Source organism: Pteropus vampyrus, unplaced genomic scaffold (assembly GCF_000151845.1).
Source record: "Pteropus vampyrus isolate Shadow unplaced genomic scaffold, Pvam_2.0 Scaffold41, whole genome shotgun sequence".
Lineage (NCBI taxonomy): Eukaryota > Metazoa > Chordata > Mammalia > Chiroptera > Pteropodidae > Pteropus > Pteropus vampyrus.
The window spans coordinates 2579511-2593580 of NW_011888822.1; the positions used below are offsets into that span (position 1 = coordinate 2579511).

At 38.8% G+C, this 14070-nt stretch overlaps 1 protein-coding gene across 1 annotated transcript in view; it reads left to right on the plus strand.

Annotated features, from left to right (window-relative positions):
* The window catches only part of PTPRG (protein tyrosine phosphatase, receptor type G), a 650284-nt gene that overhangs the window by 410908 nt on the left and 225306 nt on the right, over positions 1-14070 (plus strand). The window contains exon 4 of the mRNA XM_023529707.1: positions 7695-7846. Within this exon, the coding sequence (XP_023385475.1) occupies positions 7695-7846 (152 nt within the window). The remainder of the gene's footprint in view (positions 1-7694; positions 7847-14070) is intronic.

Below are 14070 nucleotides of genomic sequence, written 5' to 3' on the forward strand. Positions count from 1 at the left end.
CCAATAGACCTTTTCTGGCCCAGGGAGGGATGATACCACTGAATTTTATGAAAGAGCATTTCAATTTTACAAAAGTATTGAAGGAAGGAGGGAAGCAACAAATCTGATTTAGTGAAGACATTTTCCTTGACAGCAGGATTTACTCCCGGGTTATAAATTCGCCATGATCGAAACTAAAATGCAGTGAAAGTTAAATTTCACCTATATCTCATTCAACACCTAACATGATTTAAATGACAAGATTTCAGAAGTGACATGTAGCCTTGGATCTAAATATATTTTTTATGGCTGGAAATTTTAATTTCAGATCAGTGAAAAATCATGATGCCTCTTCACGTGTAAGAGACTTAAAGGCTAGAGCGTTAGGCTGGGGCAGATGGTTTTGTCAGGCAGAACTATTAATGCTGAGGGGAATCAGATGGCAGAATTTGCACAGGCTTATCTATAAATTCGCTCCTGCGAGATAATATTGAAATGGTTGAATGACCGACCTAGTTCTAAGATAGAGACACGATAAGTTCATCTTGTTTTAATCTCATGTTGGATGTTCAATTTGCCTGTGACATGCTGGCCTAGGCATCCTAAATAGTATTACATGTGCATGCCCCAGCCCTGCCCTACCGTGTCAGCTGCATCTGCAGATACTCTTTCTCTTGTTCACTCTAGTTTCAGTGACCTTTTACCTTATAATAGCCTGGCCTCTTCCTGCGCCAGACCTATGGACCTACTCACCTGGCTTTTCTTACCTCAGATCAGACTCCTCCCCCTTTTTAAAAGTCTCAGTTCATATGTCACTTTTGGAGGAAGTCTTTTCTCCTATTATTTACTTCCATTGTTTCCTGTACTTTTTTGAGTAAATGCAAAGTAGAGAGGGAGGGGGCCACTGGGGAGAATTTGGTAACAACTGCCTTTACTCCTCAAGGTTTCCAGGGACCCTTCTTGTTAACTGATGATTCGCATAGAGAAAATGAGAATACAAGTTAGTGTTTACTGAGTGCTCATTATGTTTTGAGCATATGGATTGTTTTTATTTTCACAGGAGCCCTATAATGACCGTACTATCTTCATGTACATTATATGAAGAAACTGAGGTACAAAGAGGTTAAGTCATCAGCCTCGGGTCACCCAGCTAGGAAGTGAACTGTGAGGTGTCACTGCAGTTCAGACCCTGGAGTTGCTTCCTTTTTGAGGTCTGATGGTGGGGACTTTTTGAAAGGTAGCTGCTCCAAGCTGTGTGCTGGGTCATTTGGTAGAATGTCTTTCAAGACCCTCTCTTGTAGATACACTTACTTAGCAGTAGATGGCCATTAAGAATCTTAACAGCTGGTGTAGATTTCTCAGTTGTGGTGGTGACTAGTCAAATAATTGAGCGAAAAAAATTATAACAGAACCAAGTCAGCACCCCCTCTCCTAAAACAAATTTAAAAAATGTCCATTCCAGCAGAAAAAAAACTGAATGATTTTAAAATAAATAAAATCAATGGCATGTCTTTGCTCGGTTTTCCAATGATTATCTGCAATGGACTTGGCCTCCACAGCAGCCCGTCACTGGAGGTGCTGGTTCAATAAATGTAATGGGAGCAACTCACTCTATTACTTTTAAATTAACTTAAGTCTGTGTGGCTGTCCTCATCCATGGCTCCTTCTTGGGGCCATGGACTGCACCATATTGATTCAGGTGATGGATGAGAGTAGGAGACGTTCTGAAGCAGGACAAGAGCCTCACATTGTGGCCACCACTGAGCAAGTCCTTGGCCTCTGAGTAAGTTAGTACCACTAGATCGGTATAGCAAAACCCTGGGGTAAATTTAAAGTTGAAATCTGAACATCAAGGCTCTGCTTGGAGCTTGAAAATGGCAGTTGTCATACTCTGCATTTGAAGACTTTTCTGCAAGTATAAGGCAAAGCTAAAATAGAGTGACATGGATTCCTGGTCATCAGGCAAGCCAGATATTTCTAAAAACCTTAGCAGTACCTGGAAACAGGGAGGCAGCCCCTTCAAACACAAAGCTGATTGAAAAGGTTGCAGTTCAGCTCTCATGGCCTGAAAAATGGATGGGGTGGGCTGGGGTGAGAAGGTGTAAAGATTCTTCCAGGACATTTCAAAGTAATTGTAACAGTAATGCATTAAAGTGTCACTAGCGGAAATGATTAATTGAATTTGCCTTCATTTTTCTCATTTATTTGCTTGTGGTCCATTTTTCACTATCCTCTATTAAAAAAAAAAAAATACAAGTAGTCCTTCTCTGCCCAGGCCTGAGCACTTTCTCTGAAGTCCTTTATTACTGCAAAGTGACATAAGTGAAACCTTGCCACTGACATTCATAGACTTATAATCCTACTCCTTCAATTGCTTTATTAATGCTTTGGCTTTCAGCATAAAAGCCAGCACATTGAAAACCATGGAAAATTTCTGATTATGACAATGACATTTATCATTCTCTAATTGAGGAGCTGTAGCTTCTAGGTGGAAAGTTGGAGGGTGCATCCAATGTGAAGCTCCTCATTTGAGATGTGATCTTTGTCGAGGGTCGCCGTTCTCTTGGGCTCTGGATAATACTTGAGCCTCACACAGTTTGTAGGTGCATGTCCAGCAATTGGTAGGAGCACCGTTAATAATTTTTAACTCTAGATTTTATAGGTGAAAGATCGATGTCATATTAATTCAGTGATGTTGTCAACATATTATCAAGTGCTTTCTGTATGCCAGGCCCCGTTCTATGCACTTGGATGATATATCAGTGAATAGATAAAAATTCTTGTCATCATGGAACTTATTTTCTAGCAATGGGTAGGCAGACCAAGAAACATTATAAATTATCTTATGATATAAAGGTGAAAATTACTTGGGGTAAAAATAGAGTAGATTAAGGGAAATCAGGCTAGGGATTTGTTGGCGGTCAGGGTTACAGCTTTAATAGGCCTCATAAAGTAACATTTAAGCAAAGCCTTGAAGGAGGTGAGTCTGATGTGGAATATCCCACAACTCTTGCAGTGAAGTCCAGATTCGATGGTCAAAAAAGTTCATATTGCAGAAAAATAGGTTATGGGTTATAGGAACTTAAAAGTGCTTTTACTTTTTTCTTTCCAACTCTGAGTCTTGTGTCCATCTCTCCACACCTTGGCATTATTTGGAGACAGTAGCCAGCCCTCCTGACACTCCTCACTCTACTGGGAATTAGATTGAGTTAGAATTCGGAATGAGACATTTGCATGTGATGTTTACAGTTCGTCATGAAATCCATTCGAGGGTTAAACAAAAGAAGGGTGTTGACTTCAGGCAAGCTTTGCCTCATTTTTATTGGTGTTCAGTGTGATTCACTGACCTGATTCAGTTCTAATGGTTCACTTATATATGCAGCTTCTTGGGAACGAAAAAGATAAAAATGTCCCCAGAGCACTTTTACTGAGATTTTGGTCCGAAAAGAACAGTGTAAATAAACAGCAAGAAAAACAGTAGCTAAGGCAATGGGCTATGGAACAAGCCAGAAGACAAATGCTGGGTAATTTGTACCATCCTCTGATTAAATGGCCGTGAGCAAATCATCGGGCCTCCGGGGCACACTCAATTCCTCTTCGTTGTGGCTGTGGGATGCCACACGCAAGTGCATAGCTCTGCACTCAGATAACTTGGGCTTAATTTGCCACTACTTCTCACCACACTCAGTACTATACTCATAGAGTTCCCTAATGTACAAGAGCTAGTAATAGTAATTATTTAATGATAATAATCTTTGAGTCATTACCTTATAACCTTATTAGAGAAGTGCTTTTTTTAATGTTCAGTTTACGGTTGTGGAAACTGAGGCCACAAGTGGGTTGCATAGCACACACAGCTAGTTAAGTGATGGCATCAGGGTGGGAACACAGGGCATGCAAGAATATATTCAATTATATCCAGATAAGCCCTTTATATTTCTATGATGGCTGATTATAGGGTCTATTGGATTTGTTTACCATCTCTAATCTACATCTCCTTGCCCACGTGCCCTCTCTACTTGGATGTCTCCTTCTCTGAAAACCCTGAGAGAGGTTATACCTGTTGATAAAATAGGTCACCTTGCCTGCCATAACTTGCTCAGTGTTTCTGGGAAACATTGCTGAATATTAACGCACTTACAGAAGGACTAGTTAGTACCTGGTTTTCCTTTGTGGACGCTAGCAATGTTTGGCAGAGTAGATGCTCAATAAGTACCTGTTGAATTCATCCAGAAATTTGTTCAGCAGTATTTATTGAGGACCTATTATATGCCAGGCATTGCTCCAGAACAGAGTTTCTCAAACTCAACACCACTGACATTTTAGGCTGGATAATTCTGTGGTGTGGGCATAGTCCTATGATTTGTAGGATGTTTCGTAGCATCCCTGGCCTCTCCTCATTAGATGCCACTAGTACCTCCCCTCTAAGGTTTGACAATCAGAAGTGTCTCCACACATTGCTGAATGTTTTTTGGGGTGGGGGGCCACCCCTATTTGAGAACCTTTGGTTGAGATGCTCCGGCTACACAGACCCACTCTGGTGTGCCAAAATTAAACTTCTCATTTCTAGTCAAATTTCTAAACCATCTAGAAGCTGTACAGCTGTGACTCAATGTATTAGTCAGCTTGGGCTGCCATAACAAATTTCAAGAGACCAGATGGCTTAATCAACAGAAACTTATTTCTCACAGTTCTGGAGGCTGGGAAGTCCAAGGTCAAGGTTCTGACAAGGTGAATTTCCTTCTGAGGCCTCTTCCCTTGGCTTCCAGTAGCAGCAACTTTGCCGTTTGCTCACATGACCTCTTTGTTGTTCACCTCTTTGAGCTTGCTCTCTCTCATAAGAGCACTTGAGAACTTCACCCTCATGGCATCACCTATTCCTAATTACTTCTCAAAGGCCCCGTCTCCAAATGCCTTCTCATTGGTGGTTAGGACTTCAACATATGAATTTTGGGGGAGACACAAACATTCAGTCCATAATACTGAGCCTTGATATGTTAGAAGAATAAAGAAAGCATGAAGTCAAACGGACAAGCGTTCACGCATGTTCCAGCTTATCATTTGGACAAGTTTTTACACTTTTCTTAGCCCAATTCCTCATCTGATAAATGAGAATAAAACTATTTGCCTCATAGGGTTTGTTTTGAAGATTAAATGAAATAATGTATCCTAAGTTGTATAATTTTTTACAAGAAGGGGATTTTTTTCTTGTCTCTCCGATAGTCTCTCCATGCATACCCTCACGTGGGTGACGCAGACCTACCTTCAAAGTCAGAAGAACATATTAAAATAAGTTTGTAGCACTTAGTATAATCTTTGCAGAGCATTTGATTAAATATATTATAATTTATCCAGTGAGTAATTATGCCTTATTTCTTAGTTACCAGAATTGTTACAGTTGAAATGAGGCTGAGGGTGTGTGTGTGTGTGTGTGTGTGTGTGTGTGTATAGAGAGAGAGAGAAAGAGAAAGAGAGAGAAGAAAAAAGAGTAGAAGTGTTTATGTGTACTACTTAAGTAAAAAAAAAATTTTTTTTTTAAGTTAGTAAGAAACTTTTGGAAAGTGTGTTACCATATCTGGTAAGAATCAGTGTTTTCATGTAATGGAGAAAGAAATTTCTTTTCCTCTAATAAAATTGTGGAAACAAAATGAGTAATAACAACATGAAAACATAGAATATATTCCAAAGACTCTGGTTTTTGTCCCACATTTTCCTTCACTTAAGGCGAATTATGATCTTGTGCACAAATTTGAACTTCAGATCCATTTTGGGGGCCAGATCTGAAGAGAGTCTATGTACAGTACTGTTATTTATCATCCTGAGGAATTAATTTCATAGATGATAGTTAAACAAATGCGGCTGTGTGTTAAACTGATTTCAGAATACGTTTGGGGTAATCAGTTACATAGGGACTCCTGCAGCTGATGAGCCTTAAATGCGCTGTATAAAGATTCGATCTGCTGCCAACACAGCTGTAAATGCTTGGTGATTTTGCTTTGTAATAGTTAAGGCACTTGTCTTTTTCTCCCAGTGTTAGAGCAGCGCTAATCATTAAGTATGTTTAATAAAAAATAACTCTCAGCCTCTGAATGAGTCTATGTGTTAAATATTTTAAAAAGTTATTCTACTCAGTAAGACACTCTTGACATTAAATAGATTAAATAGGAAATTATTGGTTTCTGATGGTTTTCAGTATTAAGTATTTTTTATAGGTAGTTACTTTTCTAGTTGACAACCAGTTCCAAGTCTTTAATATTTAAAAAGTTGCTTTTATAGCTGCTTGGTGCATCTGTGTATAAAATATAATATGAGGATTGCCTCTAAATTGTAAAAGACTCCTCCTAATGAACATAAGAAGAAAGTGTTTTCATTTTCTAAGCATATTTATATTTCATACACCAAAGTGGCTTCCAAGTTTCACAAATTGGAGACAGTTTCCCCCCAAAATATCAGTTTTTAACGTCTTGTAAGATGCCAGGCACAGAGGCACAATTAAAGGAATATATTTATCTAGTATTGAGCACCTATGTGGAATGTGCTGCGTGGCTAATGATTAAGACATATAGTCTTGTTTTCCATGAAGCTCTCCGAGACATTACAGATAAGTCAATCTGTCTTCACAGAGTTTATTTAAGGTTGCACATAGTTCTCATGAGTAGAGATTTAAAGTGGAACATAGAGTTGTGAAATACAGGAATTCAGACCTTGGCCAGTGACATCAGGTCAAGCATTTAGTACAATCCACACACCGATTTCTGCTTTGAGAGAGCTTCATCCTAGGCCTTTGCAGTGCATGTCTCTTAAAGCTAGGGTGTGCACTCTGCACATACAGTAATTTCGATAATTTTGCCAACTTTGATTGGGTGGCTTACCTAGTTAAAGCACTGAGGTTGCTATGCTGCCGGAGGCAGTCGTAGAGATTGGTGATGTTGGACAGATTAAGCTTTGAGGCCTGGCTCTGCCCAGTTTGCTGAGTGCATCTGAGTGAAGTCACTTACCCTCTCATTATGTCAGTCTCTTCCTCTGTAAACTGTGAATAACAATATCTGATTCTTGTTGTGGTTGTGAGAAGTAAATGAACTAATACATATTAAAGCTCTCTTTGCAGCACGTACAATATATTAAGTATTCATTAAATATTTACTATTTATTATTATTATGTACAATTGAATAGCAGAGTTAATTCTTAGGAGCAATGCTTTAGAGAAGGATTGATTTGGAGACTTAGAAGTCTCTTCAGATGCCAAACTTGATAAATCCGGAACACAGAATGTTGTTTCTTCTCTTGTAGCGCTTGAAGAACACCAGCATATTTCCCCATGTGTGAGTGGATTCGTATCAGAAGGTTGAGATGATACCTCGTGAATTCTAGAAACATTAGACACTCAACCTGAAATTAACAAAGGTTTGAGGATGTCCTTGGATTTCTTCCACTTTGTAATGCAGAGAAATTCTCCAAAATCTCTCTCTTCAGATAAAACCTACTACCCCTTACTTGGAATATTCAGAATTCTGCTGCAGTGCTTAGAAATCACCTTTTGGCCTTCATTTCTCCCTCAACCATCTCAAATTCTGGGAGAGTCTCTTAGATTAAAGTGGTGAACTAAAAGGAACTTCTCGTTTCTGCCTGCAAAATCTTCCACTAGACCTTCGCGCCCAGCTATGTTGAAGGTGGTGATTGTTGCATGGTGATGATTGTGACTATTCTGATGGAGATGATGGTGATGGCGATGATGGTGATAGTGTTGCCAATGGTGATGGTGATGAAGATATTGATGATGATGACTTCAGTGATGATGATGCTGGGGACGATGGTGGTTCTGGTGATGGTGGCGAATATGAGGATGATAGTTCTCTTATGTTGACTGTAACCATGTGATTGGCACAGTGCTAAGTACTTTACCTGCATTATCTCATTTAACCCTCATAGCCTCTTCTTGCTTCTGTATCATCACCATTCCTCTTGAATGGACAGGGTTTAGTTTACCCAAGGCTTTAACCCAGTAAATGGTGAGCTGAGGCCAGAGCCCAGACCTGCATTAGCTCTTGACCACTTTATGTGCTGCTTCTCAGAGGGTCACTGAAGATCTGGCATGGCTGGCATGCCAGTTATTCCTGGAGCTCCTAGAATTTGGGTTAAACTCAGGAGCTTCCCCTCCAGTTTGGAGGCAGAGATTTAAACAGTGTTTTTGGCCCTAACAAGGATCCTCTTACTGCCCAAGGATTGATGTGGAGTAAACTTGGGCTTTGAAATTGGGATCCAAGCGACCATGTGCCTTCAGAACAAGTCCCAGGGTGGTTTACTGTCCGTGTTTTAAAGACATGATTTCTACAGAATGTTCTTCTTTTGCTGAAACACTTTCTATATTTAGCCTTTTTGATCATCGGACAGTTATTCCAGGCCACATGCTTTCTTTCTGTATTACTGGTCCTTAAGCATGTTGTTTCTTTGCCTGAAACTTTCTTCCTATTGCTCCCCTACCTCATATGCCCAGTCTTTACTGTTAATTATCTCATCTTAATTGCTTTATCTTACAAGTGTGTAGACCTCCAACTTCCTACTTCAGTACCTCTCCTTGGTGTAATTGTGGCAACTTCTTTCATAGCCTCTGTCACACTATGCTGGAAGTACTTGTTTTCTCTTGAGCTTCCTGAAGATGCTAACTCTTCCTGTAGAAGTTCATTCTTGTGTGCTCAGCATTTAGTACATGCCTTGGTACAAGATAAGTGCTCCATAACTATTAATTGCCTGCTCGAATGAATTCATGCCATGTTTGTACATCAGAACCATGTCAAGTAGCACAGAATAAGGAATTAGAGGTGTGAACTTTTATCTTTTGACCAATATCTTAAAAGAGTGGAATCTTTTACTTACATATAATTAACCATACTGTAGTCGAAATAAATATCCAATTGGAAAGTACTCTTTAGAATACACTTTTTTGTTGTTGAGCAACATGTGTCAAAGTGGTTGTTATGCTTGGTGGGGATAATCAGTTCATCAGTTGAAATGTTCATTTTTAACAGACAGAAGGCATAAGGAAAGGCAAAACTCATTTTCCCATTCTGTTTAATTTGATCTTATGAAATTATATCAACAAATACAAGGAAGCCCAATATGATTTTTCATTCGGCTTCTATATTTATTTTGTAGAATCAACTCTATAGATACACCTCCAGCATTTTGTCTTCCAAAATGCAATATTGTTTATTTTCATATTCTACTTTTTCTCTCCAGCAGCACACATCAAGACTTTTTAAATCAACGTTCAATTATCACCAAATGACTTTTCTGCCTTTTGCAGAATGGTTTTAATGTGATGGTGTTTATTTTATTAAAGAATTTTCATATCTGCCTTGGGATAATGCAATTAGAATTTTTCTCCTTATGCAATCACTTGGAATCCTTTGCATGACAGAATATAAAGACAGACAGCAGAGGAGGAAAAGTGGTTTTGTTTTATTTTTAAAGGGCAGTTAAAATATTGTCCTGTGTTTTAAAAGGTATTTTTGGTTCCTGTGTTTAAAATTTGGTAAAGGAAGGAACTGTATTATGTGCTTAGAATTTGTAGCATCTTGATCAAGGTATAGGAAAACAAGCTTTAGTCATGGCTCATTTTTTCTTTTTTTTACTCTAAGTTTCTGCCAGTTTTATTATTGGGATCACGATGGCTTCTGTGGGCTTCAAAAAGAATAAAAGACCCAACCCCTGCCCAAGGAGTGGTGTAATTCAGTTAGAAAGAAAATACATGAAAGAGAAAACAAAATTGTCAGTGAAATGAAGATTTGAAATTTCCGTCAGAGGCCATTAGAAACCAGGGCAGCTTTTTCAAAAATTATAGTGGTTCAGTGTAGATGATTAATATATGTAAGGAGCTAGAAGCAACATAGAAGATTAAGGTGGAAATTTTCAGTTTTCTTGGATAAGGCATTTGAAGGATAATTTGTGCCCATTGGTAGGGGAGCCAGCACCCTCTACCTGGCCATGGGCCTCTCTTTTCTTGGCCTTTCTCTTTGGAACCTTTCTATTCTACTGCCACATTTCAAACGCTTGCCATTTTCATTGGCAGATTTGCCAGAATCTGATTATGAATGCAGATTCTCAGCTTTGCTCCTTACTAGCTGTGCAGTATTGAGCAAGTCATATGACCTCTCCGTGCTCTTCTCCCCGACCTTTAAAATTAGTGACTTAATAGGCAAGCTTACCTATTGAGGTTATTGTAGGATTAAATGAGCTGTTGCATTGAAAGCAGTTACTTCAGGTGGCCACACGGTCAATACTCCTGAAATCTTAGCTGTGGCTATTAATAAAAAAGAAAAATAATCAGTAACATATGTTACGTAGCCAAATTGTCATTTGTGTTAATACCTTTCTAAGCTCAGATTGTCATTGCTTAGTCTAAGTGCAGCTCTTCCAGTAAGCTTTCCCTCCTCACCCATTGGAATTAATTGCCCTTCTGTATCCTTATTTACTTTTTCCTATATGTTTATTATAACCCTTAATACTTAATGCATTTTATTATGTATGTCTTGGAAACTTGGGACCAGTTCTTACCCATCCTTTTAATCAAACATGAACATAATAATTATTTTAAATTAAACAGCACTGTGGTAGAGGAGAGGGTAAAGGAGCCTGATCAGGATGAGTGTTTTAATTTACTTTCATTGGATGAATGGGGAGTGGGTGGTGTTTTGGGATGAGGGCAGCCATTTCATGAATGAATTGTACCAGGATGCTATCTTGACTCTTAGCTGTGTGTTTGGATATTAGCTTAGATTCACTTGTTGGTTTTCAAATGATACAAACTCTGTTTTAGGTCGAATATTCGTTATCCAATTCAGGAAGAAGTTTCCCCAGATGGAAAGCCTTGAATTATTTATGCAGTGTTTATCTCTGAGTTTACTTCCCATCACAACCAATTAAGGCTATTTGGTTTCATTAAAAATAGCATCTTCTCATTTGGGAAAACATTTATCTGAAGGAAATTTTTAAATTTACCCACTTGGAGCCTCCAAAGCTGGTGTTGAGTTAGCTGTACAGCCCTTAGCCAAGAAACAGGAAAGGAAACTGATGTACTTTTTCTCACTAGACTTTTTCTTTTCTTTTTAATTCTTGGAAAGACATGAATTATGTAGAGCCCCACCTCATTTTGTCTAGCTTTTAGACTTAAATATCTACAAATCAGAAAGCACACACATGGCGTGTATAAGTAGATTGCATCTCCCTGAAAGCTGTTTTCTATACTGTGTCAAGTGCCCTTAGTAATGAGTTACGATACTTTAATACGTGTAGAGTGGGAACAGTCACTCAGCAGTTACCATCATTCACCAGTCATTACCGTGCATAAAATATGTTGTCTTCTCTTAGTAGGTCATGGCCTACATAACTCATGATTCTGAGCTCCTCCCTCACTCCCTCTAGGCCTAGTGGTATTCCATTGAGAGCTGTACTCAAGCTTTACCTTTTATAATGCAAGCTTTGTGATGATTCCTAGACATCATTTTCGAAATGAGACTGAGTTACTCTTTGGATGGGCAAGGTGAGACAAAGCAATAGGGCCAAAAGCAGTGGCTGTTCAGCCAGTCAAGGACAGTGCTCCAGATGGGCCAGAACAGTCTCGGATTCTTCGGTAGAAGGTGGAAGACTGTCCAAAACATGCTCTGCTCTCTTGCTTTCCCCACATGAGATGGTTACATAAAGCAACATTTTCCTCAACAGCTGTTATTGAAGGCTGCATCTATCAACTATGGAATGCTCCAGTTAGCTGACCAGGGCATCCTCTCTCCACTCTAAACCTTCTGCAGAAGGCCCATCATAACCTGTTAGGTCAGAATGGAATTGGAGCAAGACTTCAGTTGGATAATGTTGATGATTGATGATACCAGGCTGTCTCCCCCAAAGGATATCCTTGTGTACTCTCATTCACTCTGCCTTAGGCATACTTTGAAGGTGCATGTGGGGATGAATCTTGCAGGGTTTCTTCTATTTTTCTCCCTTCTGTGTGACTGTCCACCTTCCACTGACCTTTTCTTTCTTTAGGGAGAATAACAGTAGTATCTTATCTATATACCTCATGAGCCCAAGCTGTACCTCACTAATTGATCATAGAATCTTTTCCCCTGAGTCTCATAAGATTTCTTAATCTTTCCTGAAGACTGGAGCCAAGGAGCTACTACCAGTTAGTCAGTATTCGCATGCTAGATTAAACCTATGTGCTACCTTCAATTTAAATTCAAGTCTTTCTTCCCTATGTTCAGAATTCGAACTTTAAGGATTCATGTATCACCTGCAAATCTGAACTAGTCATGTTTCCCAAGCAAATATCTCTGCATGATTTCATTCAAAGTAAGAATATATGTGTGCGTGTGTGCACACGAGTGTGTGTGTGTGTGTGTGTGTGTGTGTGTGTGTGTAATCCTTTGGGAAGATTATCCTTAAGTTTAGCGGTAGATGTTTGTTATTTATCTGGATTGTTTTGACTCTTGCTTAAAGGATGTTTTAGATCTGCTGCACACATCAGAAAAATATGCTAATAATAACCACTACTTTTTATTGGGCACTTAAGTGGGTGTAAGATTGTGTGTTCAGCTAATTATGAACATTATGTCACTTAATTCTCACAAATGTGCTAAGTAGGTAATATTACCATCCCATATTATGAATGATGTAAGTGGGACTTGGAGTGGATTATTTGCTCATATGTGTAAGTGCCAGAGCCACAAATTGGGCTCAGAATTAGAATTCATTCTGCTGGATTCGCAAGCTTCATCTCAAATTAAAATAAGTCTTTCTGTTTAAATTATGCTGTCTGACATGACCCCATGTACTTCTATATAATTGCCCTATGCTGATTTGAAAGTAGCTTCTAGAATGCAGGGAATATTTGGATTCCTTGGTTCACATGCCCAGCTTCCTGTTATTTAGTTTCCCTTAATGCCTTGCTCACAGTTTCCGACCTGCATGAAGTTCAAGTTTTACATAAGACTTTTCTACCCCATTCAGCTGTCACCTTCTGTAATATGCGTTTCCTCCTCTCTTTAATGCTGGATGTCAATCCTGAATTCCTCAGAGATAGCATATACCTCAGGATGGAAGGACTGCTTTGTCCTAGATAGAAATCCTTCTAGCAGAGCCCTTTGAGTTCATAAATGCAGCAAGCTTTTCTCTTTATACTTACCAATTCCTCACCTCCCACCGCCCCGCCTTTAAAAACTAGATTTCGAGTTTAGATTTACAAGAATGCAGAAAGCCAGCACAATTATTTAGCTTCAGTCTGCAGTTAAAATAGTGGGATGTATAGCTAATTTCACTCATATTTTTTTTAAATGTGCATTAGTAATCTGATACTCCATTAATTACTATATTTCATATTGGGAAGCTAAACTTGCTTTTCTTAGAAGCCTGCTAAAAGTAAGACAATTACCTCTGCAAGCCACCTCCGAGTGTTTCATATTTAATATAACATGTTAACATAATAATGCTGCTTTATGGAGAAAGAGGGTGAATTTAAATACTGATGATAAAAAGCCTACTTTAACAGTCTTTTAAAAAGAAAGAAAAAGAAGAGGCAATAAATGTTGCTCTTTCTTAGGATTAAAGAAAACACAACCACGTGAGACCGTGTCTACATAAACCAAAAAATCTAGTCAGCTTCAGGTGGGTAATGCGTGTTTTAAACTACTTGTTTGGCAATTTCTGACTTTTCTGCTTCTTGCCTTTGAGTCTTAGGGGGCGGAGACAAAGGGAACAAACCAGTCTAGAGTGGATCTTTAATTCTCCCAATATATATATTTTGTAACTTCTCAGTATAGACAAGAAAGGTAGAAAGAAAATTCTTTTATCTGTTTGTTCATTGGAAGACTATGATAGCTATGAATCACCTCTCGTAAAGATGAGATGTAGGGAGACACTGTATTCTTATCAACAGGAAAGACAACCTTTTATATAAACTTAGGTCTTTCTACCACCTTTTAAATTTACCACCTCGTCTCCTTCAGAGCCTGGAAGCCCCTGGAACATTCGTAGACTGAAATCGAGGGAAAATATTGTGGTCCTTATTTCTTCATCTAGAATCATGCAAGTTTATCTGC